The following is a 23,374-nucleotide window of genomic DNA, read 5'->3' as shown; positions in this document are numbered from 1 at the left end:
TGCCCATTCTTCTGACTTATTTTTAATCACATTTATTTTGAAACTTCAAAGAACTGTAAAATGAGAGTTTGAGGCAATTTTATTTTTATTAGAAAGTTTTCAAAAGGCTGTGGAATACCACTTCCATAGATGGGCCTGAATAAATAAGCAAACAAATGAAAAGGCTGGGCAACACTGGCCTGGTTCTCATCTGTAACACGGGGATAAAGATGGCACATATTGCAAAGGATTACTGTAAAAATCAGATGAGTTAATATACACAAAGCTCTTAAAAGTGCCAGCAGACAATCCAGCTTTAGTTTGTGCTAGCCACTCTTATCACGCCTTTGGGAGCCTATTGCTTTGGACAACATCTCTACCAACACCTTTGTAATACTATTTCTTGATTCTTTAATATATCACACCCATGAGACTTGAGCTATTTAAGGACAGAAACTGGACCTTTTTCTTTTTTTTGAGACAGGGTCTTGCTCTGTTGCCTGGGCTTGAGTGCAGTGGTGTCATCATAGCCTGCTGCAACCTCAGACTCCTGGACTTAAGCGATCATCCTGCCTCAGACTCCTGAGAAGCTGTGTGCCACCATGCCTGGCTAATTTTTCTATTTTTTGTAGAGACGGGGTCTTGCTCTTGCTCAGGCTGGTATCAAACTCCTAGCCTCAAGGGATCCTCCTGCCTGAGTCTCCCAAAGTGCTAGGATTACAGGCGTGAGCCACTGCACCCGGTCTAGAAACTAGATTTTAACGATTGCTGTGGACTCAGTATTTGGCACTGGCCTTGGTACATGGTAGGTACATATGAATGTTAGCTCAATGGGTATATGAAAAAATGTTAAACATCCTTAGTCATCAGAGAAATGCAAAAAATCAAAACTCCAATGAGATATCATTTCACCCCAGTTAAAATAGCTTTTATCCAAAAGACAGGCAATAATGAATGCTGGCAGGGATGTGAAGAAAGGGGAACCCTCATACACTGTTGGTTGGAACATGAATTAGTGCAACCACTATGGAGAATAGTATTGCGTTTCCACAAAAAACTAAAGAGAACTACAATATGACCCAGCAATCCCACTATTATATATATACAAAAGAAAGGAAATCAGTGTATCAAAAAGGTATCTGCACACCCATGTTTATTGTGGCACTAATCACAATTGCCAAGATTTGGAATCAACCTAAGTGTCCACCAACAGATAAATGGATGAAGAAAATGTCGTACATATATACACAATGGAATATTTTTTTTTTCCTACACAATGGAATATTATTCAGCCATAAAAAAGAATGAAATCCTGTCATTTACAGCAACATGGATAGAACTGGAGACGATTATGTTAACTGAAATAAGCCAAACACAGAAAGACAAATTTCACATGTTTTCACTCATATGTGGGAGCTAAAAAGTAAAACAATTGATCTCATGGAGATAGAGAATAAAATTATGGTTACCAAAGGCTGGAAAGGGTAGCAGGCAGGGCAGCGGGGATGGTTAATGGGTACAAAAACATAGGTAGGAAGAATGAACAATTTTTTTTTTTTTTTGACAAGTCAGGGTCTTGCTCTGTCACTGGGGTGGAGTGCAGTGGTAAGATCATAGCTCACTGTAGTCTCGCACTCCTAGGCTCAAGTGATCCTCCTGTCTCAGCCTCCTGAGTAGTTAGGACTACAGGTAAATGCCACCACGCCCAGCTAATTAAAAAATTTTTTTTGTAGAGATAGGGTCTCACTATGTTGCCCAGGCTGGTCTCAAACTCCTAGGCTCACGCAATCCTTCCATCTTGGTCTCCCATAATGCTGGGATTACAGGCAGGAGCCACTGCATCCAAGCAGAATGAACAATATTTGATAGCACAACAAAGTGACTATAATCAACAACACATTATGGTAGACTTTATTTTATTGTATTTTTTTGAGACAGAGTTTCGCTCTGTTGCCCAGGCTAGAGTGCCGTGGCGTCAGCCCAGCTCACAGCAACCTCAAACTCCTGGGCTCAAGCAATCCTTCTGCCTCAGCCTTCCGAGTAGCTGGGACTACAGGCTTGCGCCACCATGCCCAGCTAATTTTTTCTATATATATATTTTTAGCTGTCCAAATCATTTCTTTCTATTTTTTAGTAGAGACGGGGTCTCGCTCTTGCTCAGGCTGGTCTTGAACTCCTGACCTCGAGTGATCCTCCCGCCTCGGCCTCCCAGAGTGATAGGATTACAGGCGTGAGCCACGGCACCTGGCCTGGTAGACTTTAAAATAACTAAAACAGTAGAGTCAGAATGTTCCTAACACAAAGAAAGGACAGATAGATCCTTGAGGTGATAGATACTCCAAATTACCCTGATTTGATTATTACACATTACTTGCCTGTATCAAAACCTCACATATACCCCATAAATATAAACAAGTATTATGTACCCATAATAACAACAAAATTTCAAAAAAAAAAAAAAGAAAGAAGGAAAGAAAGAGGAGCCTAAGAACACTAAAAAAAAAAAAAAAAATGTTAGTTGAATGAAGAATTAGAAGATTAGGGGCCAGGCACGGTGGCTCACACCTATAATCTTAGCACTCTGGAGGCCGAGGTGGGAAGATCACTTGAGCTCAGGGGTTCAAGACCAGCCTGAGCAAGAGCAAGACCCCATCTCTACTAAAAAATAAAAATTAAAAATTTAGCCAGGTATGGTGGTGCAAGCCTGTAGTCCCAGCTACCTAGGAGGCTGAGGCAGGAGGATCACTTGAGCCCAAGAGTTTGAGGTTGAAGTACTGAGCTATGACGATGACACCGCACTCTAGCCCAGGCAACAGAGAGACTTTGTGTCAAAAAAAAAAAAAAAAAAGGAATGAAGAAGTGATATATGCTACAACGTAGATGAACCTTAAAACCTTTATGCCGGGTGACAGGGATGGGGTGGGAATAAATAAACAAAAATTAAAAAAAAAAATCCTTTATGTCAAGTGAAAGAAGTGAATCAGCCAAGACCACATACTGGTAATGTCTTCTTTACATAAAATATCCAAACTTTATAGGCAAATCTATAGAGACAAAAGTAGATTAGTGGCTGTAAGAGGATGGGGAGAGGGCAGGATGGGGAATGACTCCATGGGCAGAGTTTCTTTGAGGAGTGATGAAAATTAAATTATGGCGATGGCTGTACAACTCTGTAAGTATATGAAAAACCACTGAATGTGTACTTTAAATAGGTGAACTTCATAGTATATAAGTTATATCTCAAAAAAGCTGTTTTTTAAAAAGTGCTTATACTCCAATTCTAATATAAGTAACATGAGAAAACTTGTACTTTGTGTGTGTTATCTCCATATAACCATAATTTGGGATAGACACACTGGAGGTTGAAAAGGATTCAATAACATTTCTGTCAAAACCTTTTCCTAGATCAAAAATTTAAGTGGCTATGGAAATTAAATATGACCTATGTTTTGGTATATCTTACACACTCATTCTTGGAAAATGTGTAATAGTTTAGTAACATTTTAATATCTTACAAAAGGAAGTTCAATTGTGGAGGTTTAAAGAGGCTGCCTAGAGGTAGGACAGCCTCAGATAATCCCATAAGCTTTGCTCATCTCCTAAACTTGTACTGACCACTGAATATCTGGGTTTCCAAATTACAAATAAGTTAAAAAATAATGAAAAGTATTCAACTTCTCAACTGGAACTCTTCTCTATTGCTGGCAGGAATGTAGCATGGTACAACCACTCTAACAAACAGTTTGGTAGTTTCTTATATTACTAAAATTAAACATATGCTTTCCAAATGACACAACATGGGTATTTGCCCAGGTGAAATAACTCATGCACACACAAAAACTCATATGCAAATGTTTTATATCAGTTTCATTCATAATTGCCAGAGCTAGAAACAATTCAAATTTCCCTCAAATGGGAAATGGATAAACTATGGTACAACTAGACAAGGAGATACTCCTCGGCCATAAAGAGTGCATTACTGATATATACAATAATATGGATCAATCTGAAATGCACTATGTTAAATTTTAAAAAGCTAGACTCAAAGGCTTCTCCTGTAAGATTATACTATTTATATATTATTATTGATTATATTATTTATATGACATTCTAAAAAAGGCAAAACCATAGGGACAGAAGAAAACAGATTAGTGGTTGCTAAGGGCTGGGGTGGCAAGAGAGACTGAATATAAAAGGAGAAAAATTGCTGAGCAAATGTTCTATATCTTGACAGTGGTGGCAGTTACACAACTGTATGTGTTCGTCAAAACTCACAGAACTGTACACACACACACATACACACAAGGGTGTATTCTACTGTATGCAAATTACACCTCAATTAAAAACAAAAAAGAAAAAATTCAGTTCCCCAAATGTCTAGACTTCGTCCTTATTGTCTGTTAAGTGGATGTGGTACTAGCTGATTTTTTAAACTTAATCCCCCAAAATATGAACTAAAAGAGAATAATGACATAAATAAGGAGCAAAACCTCTACCAAAAAATAGGAAATATTTTCATTTCAAATTATATATATTTTTTAAAAAATCAATAAACTGCAAGAATCTAGGAGAATATAAGGGCTTTATTCACAGGTCATTCCACCTCCTGATAATGCTCAATGTATTCATAGAACAGAAATAGAGGCTTATAAAAGATTGTTTCAACTTTATTCTAAATTCTAAATTATCTAGTTTCAAAAATTATGTAAAGTAGACTTTCCCTCCTTGACTACTTTCACCTTTTCCCCGACATTCCTCCAATTCCTGGTAACCCTTCCAGATAAGACTTCATGCAAATCACTAGTGGGAATTAAGGCTCACAGTAATGAGTGGGAACTAATATTAGCATTGTCCTCGATGCCATTCCACCTTTCCTACACATAACCCTCCCAAAGAAGTCCAGTTACAGGGAACTCTCTGAAAAACAAAAGAAAACATATAAACTTGATAATATCAGTTTTATAAAATATTAAACAAAATATTATGGTGAAATAGCCACATTGAAAGTCAGAACATCTTTATTTGATGTGACTCAGAAAAAAAAAAAATCAATAAAAAATAAAAGTCAGAAGAGCAGAAAGGGAGAGGTACCAGTCAGAGTGCCTGATACGAGGAGTCTCTTGTGAAATGGCCCCTCAACTAAACTACTCCCATCACTGCTCCCCATACCCCCTCACATGGGCCTGCCCTACAAAGATCAAGAAATAAAAAATGATAGGCAAAATAGCATCTTTACCAATTACTATTATTATATAATTATTATTATTTTTTTGAGACAGAGTCTTGATCTGTTGCCTGGGCTAGAGTGTGGTGGCCTCAGCATAGCTCACAGCAACCTCAAACTCCTGGGCTCAAGTGATTCTCCTGCCTCGGCCTCCCGAGTAGCTGGGACTACAGGCATGCACCACCATGCCTAGCTAATTTTTTCTATTTTTAGTAGAGACAGGGTCTCACTCTTGCTCAGGCTGGTCTCGAACTCCTGAGCTCAAGCGATCCTCCCATCTCAGCCTCCCAGAGTGCTAGGATTACAGGCATCAGCCACCTCGACCAGCCCATCCTACCAATTAAAGGTGTCTTCTGGTTAACACAAAAATCCTTTTAAAGTGTTCAACTTATTCTGATTTCACTTCATTTAGTAGCAGCAGAAATATAACTAGAAAGAATCTCAAAACTATGGAATACCACAGTACCTTGGTAGTACTGTAAGTGGGACATTATTATATAGAGAAGGAAAAATAATGCACTGAGGGGAGCATATAGTAGCCTAGGTTCACTTACTAAATAATTCAGTGTAAAGGATCCAAAATGATTCCTTGGTAAATTTACAAACTAGTACACTGAAGTACTCCCACTCAGAATAACCAAAATGTAATAGAAATAAAACTATGTGAAGCACTTTGTACAGTGCTCAACACAGAACTCATATGCAAAATGTTTTATAGCAGTGCAAACACTTAATAAAACAAAGGTAGCAAGGATATATTTGATTTTCGTCAGAAATCTTAAATCTGGGACAGAGTAAAAATTTTGGCAGCTGGGGTCCCTAGGGACAGAGTACAACTAGATTTCCAAGAAGCATCATTCAGTTCTCAATTTCGTAGTAAAGGCAAGGCGGTAGATGCTTGCCCTTGACCTTGGCAAAGCAAGATGAAATGCTGGCTACATTACAGAAGAGCATGTGGGTCTATTTAAATCATATCCATGGTGATAGCATGTACTAATCACACTTCCAGGGCACAAAGCTGTCACAGAACCTTCTTTTCTGCCTTGCCATGATTGGCTGTGACTTTGGACAGCTGAGCTTGCTTCCTCATGTGTAACACAGGAACACCTTGGAAGGTTCTTGGGGCCTGAATCTTAGGGACTAGGCCATTGCTGCTAAAAACTCTAGTAGAGCTGCTCTTCCAAGCTCCCCCATACTAAACTGAGAACCTTACACCTGGCTTTGGGGGGGAAAAAAATCAAATAATTTATTTTACCAATTTAAGTTATGAAATAAGAACGGTGTTCGAACAGGAAGGAAAGCGTCACAGAGTAGTTTATGTGAGAACACTCTTCAGAGGGGCTCATCTTATCTATGTCCAATGTGTGCCAGCTTTTTAGGTGGAGAGCAGGCCAGGTAAGTTTGAAAAGGCAGACTTTCAAGCAGAAAAAAACTCTGGTTCTCCCGTTTAAAGGCCAGTTCAGTGGTTTAATGAAAGTGTAGTTCTACATATAGACAGTAAATTTTGCGGTAAGACTATGGGTGAAAATATACCATAGACTGGATATAGCAATATTAGAGCCCCCCCTGAAAAGATCTTGGGGGTGGGGTGGCCACTAATTGCATCCCGAGTAAGTCCCTAAGAAAAAGGTGAGACTTATGTGCAAAACAACATTTCTCGTCTTCACAGCAATGTCTTTGAATCTATACTGGACAGTCTAGTCTTTGAGCCACAGAGAAAATCTGCAGCAGCAGGAAGCAGAGTGATAAACTGGGACAAATGTCCTTTTTCATAAGAATGATTTGTGCTTCCTTTTCTGTCCAGGCTGCCAAGAAGCTGAGAGTCAAATCTGATGTTATACCACAGTAACAAAATGCTCATATAATGTATTTACTTTATCTTCCCTTTTTGAGGTTCTGATTATTCTATATTATTAACTTTATACTATGTGCTTTATAATGTAAGCACACAGTCCTCCACTCAAGATTATTTTTAGCCTGGGGGTGGGGGGAGGAGGAGAATCTTAGCTCTGCTACTCTCTTTTGAGCCTCAGTTTCCTCCTCAATCAATCTAAAAGTAATATCTCAGATGCCTATACCCAACCATTGTGTTGAGGGCCAAAACAAGATAATGGAAATGAAACTGCCTTGAAAACTCTCAAGGTGACCTGGAGTAAACATTTCTCTCGTACCTGACCCCAGGGAAAAAGAAAAAGATGCGCTCCCATGTGCTGAACTATACCAGGTGAATTCCTCCCGTCCCATTAACCCTTCCAAACAGGCATATATATTTGATGATATAAAATCAAATACAAGATTTTACATCAGCAATAAAGGAGGGAGGAAAAAGTAAGTGGGAAGCAAACTACTGTCAAAAACAAGGTACTGCTTGATAATACTAGGTGTGTTCAAGTACATCATGGGCAATATCAAGAAATTTCTATAGTTAAGTCCATCTTACAAGGCAGGGACCTCTGACCCTTATATTCTCAATGCAAAATGTAAACTGGAAACTGTTTTGGTTTTTTTTTTTAAAAGACAGGGTCTCTCGGTGGCTCACGCCTGTAATCCTAGCACTCTGGGAGGCCGAGGCGGGTGGATCGCTCAAGGTCAGGAGTTCAAGACCAGCCTGAGCAAGACCGAGACCCCATCTCTACTAAAAATAGAAAGAAATTATCTGGCCAACAAAAATATATATAGAAAAAATTAGCTGGGCATGGTGGTGCATGCCTGTAGTCCCAGCTACTCGGGAGGCTGAGGCAGGAGGATTGCTTAAGCCCAGGAGTTTGAGGTTGCTGTGAGCTAGGCTGACGCCACGGCACTCACTCTAGCCCGGGCAACAGAGCGAGACTCTGTCTCAAAAAAAAAAAAAAAAAAAAAAAAAGACAGGGTCTCGCTCTGTTGTCCAGGCTAGAGTACAGTGGTTGGGATCACAGCTCACTTGTAGCCTTGAACTCCTGGACTCAAGTGACCCTCCTGCCTCAGCCTCACAAGCAACTGGAATTACAGGTGCGTGCCACCACACTTGGCTAATTCTTTTTATTTTTTGTAGAGAGGGGGTTTCACTCTGTTGCCCAGGCTGGTCTTGAACTCCTGGCCTCAAGCAATCCACCTGCCCTGGCCTCCCCAAATGCTGGGATTACAGGCATGAGCCACCACACCTGGCCCAAAACTGGGAACTAAAACAGTGTGTGTAGTAAGTAGAAACAGGAAAAGACTTGAGAGAAATAAATACCTTTGCTCCTTAGAAAATCTTCAGGGAGGTCCGCACATAAAAGTTCTTTGCTGGACTGCATCAGGAGATCCTCCTACAGTAAGAAAATCCAGCGGTCAGGGAGGATTCAGAGATACCTGAGCTTGTCAATATTAGTTACTCTTTGAGAGATTTCTTTAAGACTCCAGGAAATTTGCTAGCAGACACAAGGATTGGGAACTGAAGGAAACCTTAAATTTAAGTAAGTATAATCAACAAAAAGTTCTACTTCTCTATAATTTAAGCTTGAAAAGCCAAGATTTTCAAGGTTAGACAATAATAGGGGTTTAAAATGTCAACCTGCAGATCCAAACAAACCCTATAAAAATGCCTTCTGAATCAAGAAATAAATTGCTGCGATGCAATTTTAATTTCATCTGAAAGAAAAATATCAAGAACTCAGATTTTTCCCAGTCCCTAAATCATTCTAGATATCATAATTCACTTCCTGCTCCCTAAACTTCTTAGAAGGTTTTTTTCAACCTCCTTCATCAGAGAAGGGGAGAAGAGGAGAAGGGAGACCATCAATGACAACCAGTTTCCTCCTACGGAAGAAGTTCAGAAGAACGGGCAGGAGCAGTCAGTGCAGAAAGTGCACATTGCGGCGACTGCCCTGGGGGCCCAGGAGGTAAGCATTCTATCAGACTTACTAGCTCGGAGACTCTGACCAACCACAGATGGCTGCTTACCCTAAACTCTCCTTCTGGGTCACCTCTTTTCCTCTGTCCTAAGGCCCCCCCTAATTTTTTTCTCACTGATTTAAGTAAAAGATTCTGACACTGTACGCATCTGAAGCTGCAGATCAGTGAAATCACTGCTACAACCTCATATAATTTTTTCCTTAATTCTTATAAGCACCGGGAAAAAAAAAAAGCAAAAGCCATTTGGGCTCTAGACAAAGTTCTAGTGGTACAAACAGAACCCAGAAGGGGGAAGGAAGATGTATGCAATGGCAAATGCAGATTGACATGGACAGAAATAAAACATCATCATTGGACTTGAGAAATGACAACCAGAATGGACTGTTCTACATGAATATATGAAGCAGGATTATTCTTTCACTTTGTATTGAAACTTTAGTATGGAATACTTTTACAAAGCATGAACTTGAAAACAAATATCCAGATAACTTATGTGTAACACACCATATTTGGCAAAAAAAAAAAAACAACAAAGTCCAAATTCTAGCATGATGGCAGGCTGAAATTATTTGTAAATGAGAGAAGAAAAAGCTCTTACTTACCATAGAAGGAATGATGAAATTAGAAAATACCATTTGACAACCATCACAGTAATAATCTCAAACAAGAATCATCAATTGACATTAAAACTCAGGGATATTGGCAAGGAACATCCAGGAGAAAAACAAACAAACAAACAAACAAACATACAACAACAGAAAAACAAAACAAAACTCAGGGCTAAACCCTTGAATTAGAAAAAGAAATATTTACATAGTCTCAAAATATCTCCCCAGAAGATGCTAATTAATCACAAAGGGGAAAACAGTAATTTCACAGTGGAGGAACCTGACAGACCCCACCCAAACCAAGGGATCACAGTTCTCCTCCCCAGGAATTAGGCATCCCCAGTACCAGCGGCTTCCTGATAGGACACACCGGGAAGAGCCAACATCACTTCCGTGGTATTCCTGCCCCAAAATGTGTGACCAGAATCTAATCCCGAGGAAACATCAGACAAACCCAAATTGAAGGAAATTCTACAAAATAAATAGCCTGTATTCTTCAAAAGTATCAAGGTCATGGGCTGAGGAACTATTCCAGACTAAAGAACACTAAAGAGACATGACAAATGAATGCCACAAGTGGTCCTACATTTATCCTGGACCAGAAAAATAAAATATGTTTTTCTTTTCCTTTGCTACAAAGACAGCAATGGGACAACTAGCCAAATTTGAATACAGTCTGCAGATTAAAGTACTTGGATCAGTGTTAGTTTCCTGATACTGATTAATATACTACGGTCATGTAACAGAATGTCCTTGTTTGCTAGGAAATACACATTGAAGTATTTAGGTATGATGTCTGTGACTGCACTCTTAAATTATTGAGGAAAAAATGCAAATATGGTAAAATGTTAATATGTCAGGAATCTGCATGAGGGGTTTATGAGACTTCTTTGTATTCATTTTGCAACTTTTCCGTAAGTCTCAAATTATTTCAAAATAAAAGTTGAGAAAATAGCCAGGCACAGTGGCATGAGCCTGCAGTTCAGCAACTCAGAAGGCTGAGGCAGGAGGATCACTGGAGTCCAGGAGTTCGAGGCCAGCCTGGGCAACACAGTGAAACCCCATCTCTAAAAAAAAAAAAAAAAGGTTAAGAAACATTTCTTTGTCGTTACATTTAATCCTTTCTCCAAAATGATACTACTCTGTGCTTTTCCAGTTCTTGGGTTGTATGTTTAAGGTGTGAGAATAGATACTATTTAAAATATTCTTTCAGGTTAATACTCTATGGAAAAGGCAGAGTGCTGGAGTAAAAGATTATAGGATGAGGAGTCAGAGAGAGCTCTGTTCTAACCCTAGGAGTCATACCTACTAACTATATGGCGCTGAGAGTAACCTTACAGGTGGTTGTAAGAATAAATGGAAAGCACATAAAACACCTAGCAAGATACCCTGACAGGATAGGGTACTCCGTGAACATAAGCTTCCATCCTTCATGAGACTGTAGACACCTGTTATTCCTTTCCGTGAGAAAAGCAAATAGAGCTGTCACCAAGATTCCAGTATGTCATCTGGAATGATTACCATAAGCTATTCTGGGGCTACAAGAGCCTCTGTAAAGTGACTGTGAAGCTCAAGTTAGCAACATACAGGCTCCTTCAGATCCCAAAGGGCTTCGGTGAGCTTGTGCAATTAACCCTTACTGGCCTCGCCCCACCAGTGGTTGCCGAAATTTTAGCTCTGCCCCACCTGTCGCTCTAAGGAGGTGTCCCTAGCTGGTGGCCCCAAAATACCCTGGTGGAGTGCCAAGCCCAATGCTTCAGCCATGTCCCCTTCTCCTTGGTTAGTGACGATTCCTAACAGGACGGGGGAGAAAAAGCAGCAAGGAGTGAGTCATCCCACTCTCTCCCTGCCTTGCTGACTCTTCTTTAAAGGTTCTGAGTTAAGAAAAACTCCAGCACCACAGGAAGGCTGGAGACTCTGAAAAGTTTGAGGCCTCAGATATAATCACGAATAATACTGGATTGATAAGGAAAGAGTATGAGGTTGAGAACCTTCCACCCCCACCATGGTGGTGGGCAACCTCCAGATCAGGTGAGAGCTCTTCAAGTCTGGGTCCCTAACTGCAGATGAGGGAACAGAACAACTCACTTGCATGCAATGGACATGTCAGCATAGTAATCCTTTGTAAACCCCATCCCTCACTTCACGTCAGCCAATCATATAATGAACACTTGCAGATGTTTATCAGACAATTTCCTTTTCCTACAATATTTATACTATTAATATGTAACACAAGAAATTCCACATAATAGTGCAATTTGTTTTTCAAATTGGCAACAAACACATTCTCTGCCTCATGGATCCAACATGTCGCCCACTTGCCCACTGTTTTGGAATCAAAATCAATTCATGATACTCCTCCAAAGTTTTGGCAGATTTTAGGAGAGTCTTGAAAACCACTATTACTATTCATCTGTGGTCTTAGTTCCCATTAAAAGTTGGACCCTGGCCGGGCACGGTGGCTCATGCCTGTACTCCCAGTACTCTGGGAGGCCAAGGCAGGAGGATCACTTGAGCTCAGGAGTTCAAGACCAGCCTGAGCAACAGTGAGACCCTGTCTCTACTAAAAATAGAAAAAATTAGCCAGGTGTGTTGGTGTGTGCCTGTAGTCCCAGCTATTCAGGAGGCCGAGGCAGGAGGATTGCTTGAGCCCAGGAGTTTAAGGATGCAGTGAGCTATGATTGACGCCACTGCACTCTAGCTCTGGCAACAGAGTGAGACCATGTCTCAGGAAAAAAAAAAAAAAAAGTTGACTGTATGTCCTAGAAAGTATGCAATTCTCTGATTCATTCCCATGAGACTAGTTTAGAGCAAGAAAAAACAAATATCTGGAGGGAAATGAATATACATCCAGCTCTTCAGTTTTTATAAGCAGGTGGTTTTAAGCTCCTCAGGGCCTGATGTATTTCTGAGCCTTTAGCTCTGCTTGTAACCAAACATCTCTGAGCTCATCCAACCTACGCTTCCCAAGCTGGAGGCAGAGGGAGATCCGCAAGGGAAGGGCAGCCATAGCCCTATCTACAGATAGGACTGCACACTGAATTATGTAATCACAGGGCCAAAATGTGATACTTCCTACTTCCTGACATTTGAGGAAATACCCATGATTACTCTCATAGCTAAGAATACTCAGAAAATGAAAGAAACTTTTATATCTCAGACAGATCTTTCAGTTTCCTAGCCTTGCATATCTATTATAAAAAGGAACAACTATAAGACAGTAACTTTTAAGTTACCTTTGCACAGTTTAAAAAACAATTTTCCTCCACATATCTCAATTCAGAGAAACAATTGGTGACTTTAAGGCAATGATCATATTAGCTGGGCAAGGTACATAATATCCCTTCACAATGAATTTTCTAAGGGAACTGCTGAAATAATTAAGAGGAAGTTCTATCTTAAGTCTCAGCAATGTGCTTTGGGTACTTCTCTGTCACTGTTCAAAACATAAGATGACAACCATGGGCAAACCATTACAGGGACACTGGTGCCCTGGCAGACCCAGAGAACAGCTTATGGCCACCAATTTTACTACTTAGACCACGAAGCCCAGAGTTTTCATCTTTAAATCACTGAAAATTGAATTCTTTCCAACAAGACTTCCTTTCAGCAAACAGCAAGCTCCTTCACATTATTGCAAATTTCCCTTAGGATCAAAGGCTCTCAGAGTTAGAAGTAGTAAGCTTCATGGACATTTAATCCAACCACTTTTCATTTAAGTAAATACATACACATGGCACAAGACTGGGTCTCTTATGAACACACCATTACAAACAAGTTTCTCCAGCAGCGTAACATGCTTCAAGTGACCAACAGTCACTTTGCTTCCTTACTTCATATTCGCTCTCCATATATCTGTCAAAAAATGCATAGTGGGCCTTCATATGTTACAGCTAAAAGACAATTCAGAACTTTTTCTGTGTCTGTGCTGAACACAACTAAATTATGGTATCCTACAACCGAAGCTTTTACAACTCAGGCAGATCTACCATTGTTGGGGGGTGGGGGCGGCAAAATCTATAAAAAGTTTTAACATTCTCTAGCTTATAACTAAGCACCAAAAAACAAACAAACAATAAAAACCAAGCATGGTATAAAGAGTTTTCAATGCTAAATCATCCTCGTGGGATGCCACATACCCATCTCTTTAAATTTTTGGTGCAAAGTTCTTAAATAAGACCAATATTTTCCACATTCTGGCTAGCAACTTTTGCAAGCGAGATAGTTTTCGCCCTTTCTCCTACAAGAGGGGAGTTCAGAACTGAATGCGTCCTTTCACAATTCAGCTTGGCTCCTGCAGCTGTCCTTTCCTCTATGCCTGTTCTCAGACACTTTTCTCTCCTTTTTTGCCTTTCTTCTCCCTCCCCAATAACGGGATGATCCTGATTAAAGCACAAAATTAATTACAAATTTTTATAACTTTTTGACACAATCCTAAGACAAGAAAGAATTATTTTTTGCTGGTTTATCTTTTCATGATTCAAATATTTAACTTACGATTGGAATATTTATTTCAACTTTTTATGTGAATCTTTAAAAAATGTTAAGACCAATTACAAAAAAACAAATACTGCATGATTCCACTTACATGAGGTCCCTACGGTAGTCAAATTCACAGAGACAGAAAAGTAGAATGGTGGTTGCCAGAGAAGGGGAGTTACTGTTTAATGAGTACAGAGTTTCAGTTTGGGATGATGAAAAGAAAGTCTGGAGATAAATGATGGTGATGGTTACACAATACGAGTGTACTTAATGCCACTGAACTGTATATGTAAAAATGGTTAAAATGTGCTGGGCATGGTGGCTCATGCCTGTAATCCCAAAACTTTGGGAGGCCAAGGCGGGAGGATTGCTTTAGGCCAGGAGTTGGAGACCAGTCCATGCCCCCGAGACCCTGTCTCTACAAAAAATTAAAAACAAAAATTAGCCAGGCATGTTAGCACATGCCTGTAGTCCCGGCTACTTGAGAGGCTGAGGTGGGAGGATCACTTGAGTCTAGGTGTTTCAGACTGCAGTGAGCTACGATCGTGCCACTGCACTGCAGCTTGGGCGACAGAGCAAGACCCTGTCTCTTTAAAAAAAAAAAAAAAAAGAAAGTTAAAATGGGGTAGGGAGGAGGGTGAGGAATAAAAACATTCTTAGCAGGCACACTAAAAGCACTGACTTCAGCATTATTCAATTTATCCGTATAACAAAAACACTTGTACCCCCTTAATATCTTGAAATAAAAAAAAAAAACAAAATAAAAAAAAAATGGTAAGGCTAAAAAAGTGGTTAAAATGGTAAATTTTATGTTATGTGTATTTTAACACAATAAAACAAGCAAAAAACATTTAAGACCATTTAAAAGTTGCTTCAAAAACATCATGTATTTTGTTTTCTTTTAATAACAACAACAAAATCCACAATGACTTTAAGAGACACTAAATGAGTGAATAAATGTATATTAAACAAAATGAGTTCGGTTTCACCAGAGCCCCAGGTAAGCAGAAGTGCAAACTTCTACCTCTAAATACTGGTACAGCACTACTGCTCCCTGAACTGGGAAATCCACCAACCAGACCTGACTTTGTTAAATTCATTTGACTCATGCAATAGATAACTTGAAAGCCTAGGTGGCTATTTTTCATAATCAGAGGAAGTTGTTATTATTGGAGCCAAGCTCCCTTGAAGTTGCTACCTTTTCTGCCTTGACTGATTTTAAGTGTAGAGAGGAAGAGGGCAGCACAGGTAGTAATCTTTGAGTGCTCTTCCCCAAAACTGAGCCCGTACTGATGGTGGGCCTTTTGCCTACAAACACCTGAAGGAAAAAGAACTTTGTGCAGTGTTGCTAAAGACAAATCAAAGACTAACAGAAAGATCACAGAATCTCTAGACAGAAAAGAATACATCTGAAGTTGCTTGTCCAAACTAGAACCCCCTTTTGCTGTATCCCTGAAATAGTCACTCTGCCTCCTCATAAACACGACCTCCCAGACAACCTAAGCCATTTCTAGACTAGCTTAGCTGTTAAAAAGTTCCTCTCATATTGAGTTACATTCTGTCTCCCTCTAGCAAGTACAGCTTTTACTATTAGTATATATGTTTTAATTTTAGTTTTTAAACATTTAGAAATAATTTCTTCCAAATATTTTGCAAATACTTTCATTTTTTTTTTTATTTTTCGACGTCACATCGATCGCAAATACTGTTCAAAAAATTCCCTGCCGAGTCTTCATCTGCTTAATGTTAACATCTGATAAAACCACAGTATAATTATCAGTACCTGTAGATTAATACTAATATGATATTGTCAACTCATCTATTCAAATTACTCAAATCTTGTCATAACGTCCATTTCCTTGAACAGGATCCAATCCAGGCTCCCACAATGCATTTAAGTCATCATGTCTCTTTTTTTGAGAGACAGGGTCTCGCCCTGTCACCCAGGCTGCTGGCGTTCAGTGGCGCATTCATAGCTCACTGTAACCTAGAACTCTTGGGCTCAAGTGATTTTCCTGCCTCAGCCTCCAAGTAGCTGGGACTACAGGTGTGAGCCATCACATCTGGATAATTTTTAAAACTTTTTGTATACATAGGGCCTTGCTATGTTTCCCAGGCTGGTCTCAAACTTCTGGCCTCAAGTGAAGCTCCCTCCTGCCTCAGCCTCCCAAAGTGTTGGGATTACAGGCATGAGCTGCCGTGCCTGGCCCATAGTCTTTAAACTGGGATAGTTCCTTAGGTATTCATTTTTCATGATCTTGACATTTTTAAAAAGAATGTCCCTCAGTTTGGGTTTGTCTGATGTTTTCTCGTGATCAGATTCCAGAGATGCACTTTGGCAGCAGGAAGACCACAAAAGTGATGCTGGCTCTTCTCAGTGTGTCCTATCAGGAGGCACTCACTGTCCTATAACATCACAGTGGGGAGGTGCCTCATTCCTGGGGAGGCAAACTGCAATCAGTTGGTTCAGGTGGGGCCTGCCAGGTTTCCCCACTGTGAAGTTACTATTTCTCACTTTGTAATTGTTCAATAATAAATACCTCGTGGAGAAATACTTTGAGACCATGTAAATATTTGTTTCTCATTCAAACTTTTAGCCACTAGCTTTAACATCCACTGATGACTCTTGCTTGAGATAATTATTACTGTGATGGCTGCCAAATGGTGATTTTCTATTTCCATCCATCTTTCTTTTGTCCTTTCTTTCATTCCTTCCATTCATTCATTGAGGTGAGGGTCTTGCTCTGTTGCCCAGGCTGGAGTCCAGTGGTGTAATCATAGCTCACTGTAACCTTGCACTCCTGGGCTCAAGGGATCCTCCTTCTTCAGCCTCCCGAGAGCTAGGACTACAGGCATGTGCCACCACCTGGCTAATCCTTCTATATTAATTGGAATTCTTTAAGACCTTTTTCTCAATTTATTTATTTATTCAGTTGTTTCATATCAACATGGACTAATAGATATTTGTTTTATTCTATGGGTATAATCATCACTATCATTTAAATTCAAATCATTCCAGACTTGGCCATTGGGGGCCTCTTCAAGCTGGCTCCTGTGTCCTTTTGATATGTCCTCATAGTTTTGAGTATTTCACCACTAATTGTTCCAGGAACAATTCTCCTGCTCTGGAACAGCCATTTCTCCAAAGAGTCTTGGCTCCTTTTATTAGAAGAGATGATATATAGAAACCAAGAACTGGGCAATGGGTACGCTCATTGCTGTGACGTGTCTGTCAATGTTTCCAGGCCCTATCTCACACACCCACACATATATTTCTATATCTATCTGTGTATCTTAATAACCCTAGGTTATACCAATAACTCCAATTCTAATTCAACACCACAGGGTTCCTTTTAGCCTCCCTCTTTCCTCTTTGTGATTTCTTTCTCTGAGAGTGAGAAGGCTGGCTCTCATTATCCACAGTATATTTACTTATTTGCTCAATCCTAGAATACATTAACTACTTTGTTTAGGAATAGCTAAGTCCTACCCCTAAACATTACTAAAATGTTTTGTTCTCTTTTTGGCTTTAGTCTTAAGAGGATATAGTCAAACACTGTTTCCCAAAGTAATTTGGGCTCCCCACCCTGTGTTGTTTTGTTATTTATTTATGATGTTCATTTTTTACAACTTGTATTCAATTTTGGGCTCCCAATCCCACATGCTAGTCATCTAATAAGTTATTTTTCAAGTATGTAGTTAGTACTATACCAAATGTTATACTTACAGAAGCATCACTTCCTCCCATTCCTTTTATTCCATTCCCACTTCCCCATTCTGTCCACCTGCTCCCACTCACTTGGTATAGGTAATCAAACTCATTAGTTTCCGCTTTATCCTTCTCATGTATACACGTGTGTAGGGTTTTTTTGTTTTTTAATGAATGAGCAGATACCGTATATGTGCTTATTTCCCCTTCTTTCTTGTATGAAAGGGAGGATACTATAAATATTCATTTGCATCTTTCATTATATCCTGGTTTTCAGAAAAGAGTCAACATATTGGGCCTGACTGCTGTCCTTAAAAAGGTCTACTTGCAAAGTTGGCCTTTGCTAGCATCTATGTACCGGATTTTGGGAGATTTCCACCATTTCCTAAATGATAAGAGTGGCTCACTACAGCTACACAATAATATGGTTTATGCTAAATGCCTGCCTTCCTTCTGCAAGCCTGGCATTTTGGTATGTGCTAGGCAGAGATGCCCACATGAACAGCCCCCAGTAAAACTCTGGGTACCAAGTCCCTAACCAGCTTCCGTGGCAGACAAAATTCATAGGTGTTCTCACAATTTTTTCCCAGATGAGGTTAAAGTGTGACTCCACTAGGAAAGGACTCTTGGAAGCTTGCACCCGATTTCCATTGGACTTTGTTCTATGCCCCCTTTCCCTCTGCTGATTTTCTTTGTATCCTTTCACTGTCAAAAATCTTAGCTGTGAGAACAACTAAATGCTGAGTCCTATGAGTTCTAGTGAATCACAAAACCTAGAGGTGGTCTTGGGGACCTCTGACATACCTGGAAATCACTCCGTATCGGCACATCATGAAGATCCTCCTCATTCTTTATTATAGCCTCACAGAACTCCACGTATGATATACCTTATACCACAGTTCAGTCAACTTCACTCCTATATACGGACATGTAGGGTATTTCCAATATTTTGCAATTTTAAACTGCTACAAAGAACAGCCTTGTCTTAGTCCACTTAGTGTTGCTATAAACAAATACCTGAGGCTGGGTAATTTATAAAGAAAAGAGGTTTATTTGGCTCACAGTTCCGCAGGTTGTACAAGAAGCATGGCGCTGGCATCTGCTTGGCTTCTGGTGAGGGTCTCAGGCTGTTTCCACTTGTGGTGGAAGGTGAAGGGGAGCCCGCTGTGCAGAAATCACGTGGTAAGAGAGGAAGCAAGAGAAAGGGAAGCGGTGCCACACTCTTTTTAACAACCAGCTCTTGCGGGAACTAAGAGTGAGAACCCACTCATTACTGTGAGGATGGCACTAAGCCATTCATGAGGGATCTGCCCCCATCACCAAAACATCTCCCATCAGGCCCCACCTGTAACATTGAGGATCAAATTTCAACATGAGGTTTGGGGGGACAAACTATAGCAAACCTTGTGTACAAATATTTTCATGCTATTGGAAGTGTATTTTCAGGGTAGATTCCTAGAAATGAGAGTGCTGGATCAACAGGTCAGACCGTCTCTGTTATAGTTTTGTTAAATGTTGCCAAATTCCTCTTCAGAAAGGTTGTATCAGTTTGCATTCCCACCAGCCATGTATAAGAATGTTTCCTCACAGCCTTGCTGACAAGATGTGTTGTCATACTTTTCGCTTTCACCAATCTGACAGGTAAAAAGTGGTATCTCAGGTTGTTTAAACTTTGCATTTCTCTAATTATGAGTGAGGCTGACCACCTCTTCATATGTTTAAGTATCGCATACACACAGTGAATTATCAAGTCTTTTGCCATTTTTCTATTGGGTTTTGGTTCTTCATTCCCCAATTCAAGAGTTCTTTATATATTAGTGATATAAGATCCGTGAAATATGTTGCAAATATGTTCTCTCAATTTGTCAGTTGTCTTTTGACTGGGTTACATTTTGTCAATCTATCAAGAGTTCTTATCTTGAGATCCGAGTATGTCTGGGTTTGCAAACCCTCTAAAATGGCATGCAAATGGTACGTCTGCTTTTCTGAGAGGTGTGCAGTGTTCAGATTTCCATACGGGTCCTGTGACCTGAGAGTGATTAGGAGCTACTACTGCTCTGTATCTTCTGCTGACCCTAACTGTGCCTTACAGGACCACTTCTGCTGGAAAGCCCTCCAAATTCTTGAAGACTTCTCTTACTTCTCTTCACTGTTCTTTTTCAAAAGTCAGACACCCAGAGGCCCAGCCTTCAATTGAGTATTTTCAAGTTGTGTCATTAGTGTGAATTCTTACCCATAAATGCATTCCTGGCTTTCTATACACCTCTTACATATGCCACCAAAAGGAGAGTACAGTACTCTAGCTGTAGCCTAACCACAAAACAGAGCATAACCACCACCTCCCAGTCCTGATAACACATTTCTGTTAATGATGTTAAGAGTAAATTGGCCGTTCTTGGCAGTCATATCACAAAGTAGATTCTGATTGGCCTGCTAAAACCTGTAGGTCTCCTGTTTCCCCATTAAATACTTGTGCTTTTTTTTTTTCACTTCTGGAGTTTACTTTTTGGAACCAAGTACAAAATGTTACATTTATATCTATCAAATTTAATTTTGCTTTACACAATTAAAAATAGGATTTATCTCTGGTGGTGTTGGGTGGGAAAAAGGGGATGATTTAAAAAAAGAACAGGGAGATAGTAATCTATTAATAGTTCTTAGGTTAGGTAGTACGTATATATATGCAATGTATGTTGTGTTACTATACTTCTTAATTCTTATATATTACACATGCTTTTATTTTATATCAAATTGTACATGAAGAAACTTTTTCTTATTTGACTGAGTCCCTCATATCAAGAAGTAACATATAAGAAATTTTTGGATCCTGAATCTTTTACCTCACTTACCTATATTTTTTAAAGGTAGGGCATCACAGCATAAACTGTAATGTCAAGTTCAACTGTTATTTAATGCTTCATTCATTCCTAATTATAGTCAATATATGAAGCCTACTAACAATTAACTGCCCTTTAGTCTGTGTAAAGAAATCATGTATTTATCAGGAGGGGAACAGACCCTCGCACAGGAAGTCCAGAAAACATAAATTTATTAATGGCTCTAGAGCAGGGGCTGGTAAACTATAGCCCTCAGGCCACCAGCTGGTTCTCCTCCCCCTCCCCCCGCCCCCAGGCTGGAGTGCAGTGGCATGATCACAGCTCACTGTAGCCTCAAACTCCTGGGCTCAAGCAATCCTCTTGCTTTAGCCTCCCAAGTAGCAGAGATGACAGGTGTGTGCTAATTTTTTAAAAGCTTTTTTGTAGAGACAGGGTCTCACTATGTTGATCAGGCTGGGCTTGAACTGCTGGCCTCAAGCAATCCTCCTGCCTTGGCCTCCCAAAGTGCTGGGATTACAGGTGTGAGCCACTGTGCCTGGCCCTTTTTAAAATTTTTTTTTAGATATGGGATCTCACTATGTTGCCCAGGCTAGCCTGTGCTTATGAAGTGTTACCAGAATACATCCACATTCATTCATTTATATGTTGTCTCTGCCTACTTTTATGCTACAACAGCAGAGTTGGGTAGTTCTAATAGAGACCATATGGCCTGCAAAGTCCAAATTATTTACTATATGGCCCTTTACAGAAAAAGTTTGCTGACCTCTGGTCTAGGACACTATCCAGGAGAGAATACGTTTTCTAGTCTACTTGGCAGGTATATTCCTTTATGACAGCTCACTACCCACTAGTCTCCCCTAACTAACCCCTCTTACTCTAATTTCAACATCATAGAAGAAATTTGATTTCCCATGTAGGCTTGTCTACAAGGAGAAGACATACTGACCAGCCAATGTCACCATTCCTACCAAGTGATAATTCCACTTTTCACTGTGTGCTAATTAAAGAACTGGCTTTCCGATTCATACTTCAGTCTCTCATGAAGTGGGTTAGCCTGAGAAAGTCCTTTGGAGACCATTACCTCTGATATACTAAAAAATAAAAGTCAAGTTTCTGTTCCTGCAAAGTTAAAGATCAGCTCCTGAAACATGGAGATCCCTCTAAGGTATCCACCCAACGGAATCCCATTTGCATCAAAAGTCTCCCTTCAGAGAGATTTCTGTGATACCTCGCTTTACCCTACCAAAACTTAAGGACTGAGCACACATCATTTCTTAACATCAGATGCAGACACATGATTTTCACACAGAGACTCAACATTCCGTATACAGCAGCTGCTTCAGTGACTTTTTTTTTTTTTTACTAGATGAGCACTTCCTTTCTTCAAGTGTCTGATATGACACAAATGTTTTAAAAGATCATCAAAAGAAAGTTAACATCAAAATCAACATTTTGGATATGCTTCAAGAATAAAACATAAGCTACCTGTCAGCATCTATATTTTATCATGCGACGTGTTACTCTGAAAAGCTGTCATTCACACTCAACTCATCTCAATCAAGATTTCTTACCTGACTTGGGCTGATCTTTTCTTCAGCAGCTGTGGAATGTTGACAAGGGTCTTCCTTTGCTCCCTCACAGGGGTCTCTCATAATTTCCACCTGGTCCCCTTGATCTCTGAAGACCTTTAGCTCCATGCTCTTGGTTTCCTCTTCCCTAACCAAGATCCCAGAAGCCACAGAACCTCTTGCTGTGGAGTCCACTAGCCCACACCACCCAGGCTCACCCCCATGATCCAAGGCCTCCCAGGTTTCTTCACCACAACTTTCCGCATGAGTCCTCTGCAGCTCCAAGGGCAATGCCCTACTCTGACTTACAAGAGAGCATGAGGCTCCAGGTTTTACATCTGGAATCACACTTGGCTCAGAGTCAGCATGAAGCTCTTTGGAGACACTTACTGGGAGTTCAGAGTATATTTCCTGTACCACAGCAGACATGGAGGAATCAAGTGGAACTGGCTGGGTCTCTACTCCGGATGACAGCATTAGGGCAGATGTAGATTATGGAGTCAAGTCTTTTACATCAAATGGTTCCCCCTGACACAAATCAAAGGAAGGGATAAAAGTTTAAAACCTTGACAGGGTAGAAGAAAACTATCTCAGTTCAAACTGGCTAAAATGAAGAAAATAAATTCTACTTCAAATGCCAGCATTATTTGGCACCAAAAAGTTCTCAATAAACTGAATTAATAGATAAACAAATACCTTTACTTTTAATAGACATCTGTCCAATCTCAATTCAAATATTGCCTTATGAATTTAAATCTGAATGGCTAGCAAATGTAGATGAGAATGAGACATGCCTAAGCATCCAAGGGTAGACCTGATGTAAATTAGAAAACAAAGATGGTTTTCTACTTATTTTCAGGACATGAACCCTAGTCATGTTGTTCACTGCTGTATTCCCACCGCCTAGTGGGCACTCAGTAAAATATTTGTTGAATGAATACATACCGAGGGACTCTAGAGAATTTGAAACACTGATTTAAGGGACTTTGAAGAATACGATACATTGATTTTCCTCTTTGCATGAGGATATGGAGAAAATGGAATTCCATTCCGTTACTGCTTACTAAATACTGGAGCGATTTACCTACCCAGAC

At 39.9% G+C, this 23,374-nt stretch overlaps 1 protein-coding gene across 1 annotated transcript in view; it reads right to left on the bottom strand.

Moving 5' to 3' along the window:
• The window catches only part of PRR14L (proline rich 14 like), a 55,194-nt gene extending 32,394 nt beyond the window's left edge, over positions 1-22,800 (bottom strand). Inside the window, exons 1-2 of the mRNA XM_069496885.1 lie at positions 22,284-22,800; positions 8,418-8,490 (exon numbers count right to left, since the gene is read on the bottom strand). Of these exons, the coding sequence (XP_069352986.1) occupies positions 8,418-8,490; positions 22,284-22,757 (547 nt within the window). The 5' untranslated portion in view covers positions 22,758-22,800. The remainder of the gene's footprint in view (positions 1-8,417; positions 8,491-22,283) is intronic.
• Positions 22,801-23,374: the final 574 nt, after the last annotated feature.

The sequence above is a fragment of the Eulemur rufifrons genome, chromosome 21 (genome assembly GCF_041146395.1).
Source record: "Eulemur rufifrons isolate Redbay chromosome 21, OSU_ERuf_1, whole genome shotgun sequence".
NCBI lineage: Eukaryota > Metazoa > Chordata > Mammalia > Primates > Lemuridae > Eulemur > Eulemur rufifrons.
Note: the sequence above shows the minus strand (reverse complement) of the source record. Positions and strands in the feature narration are given on the sequence as shown.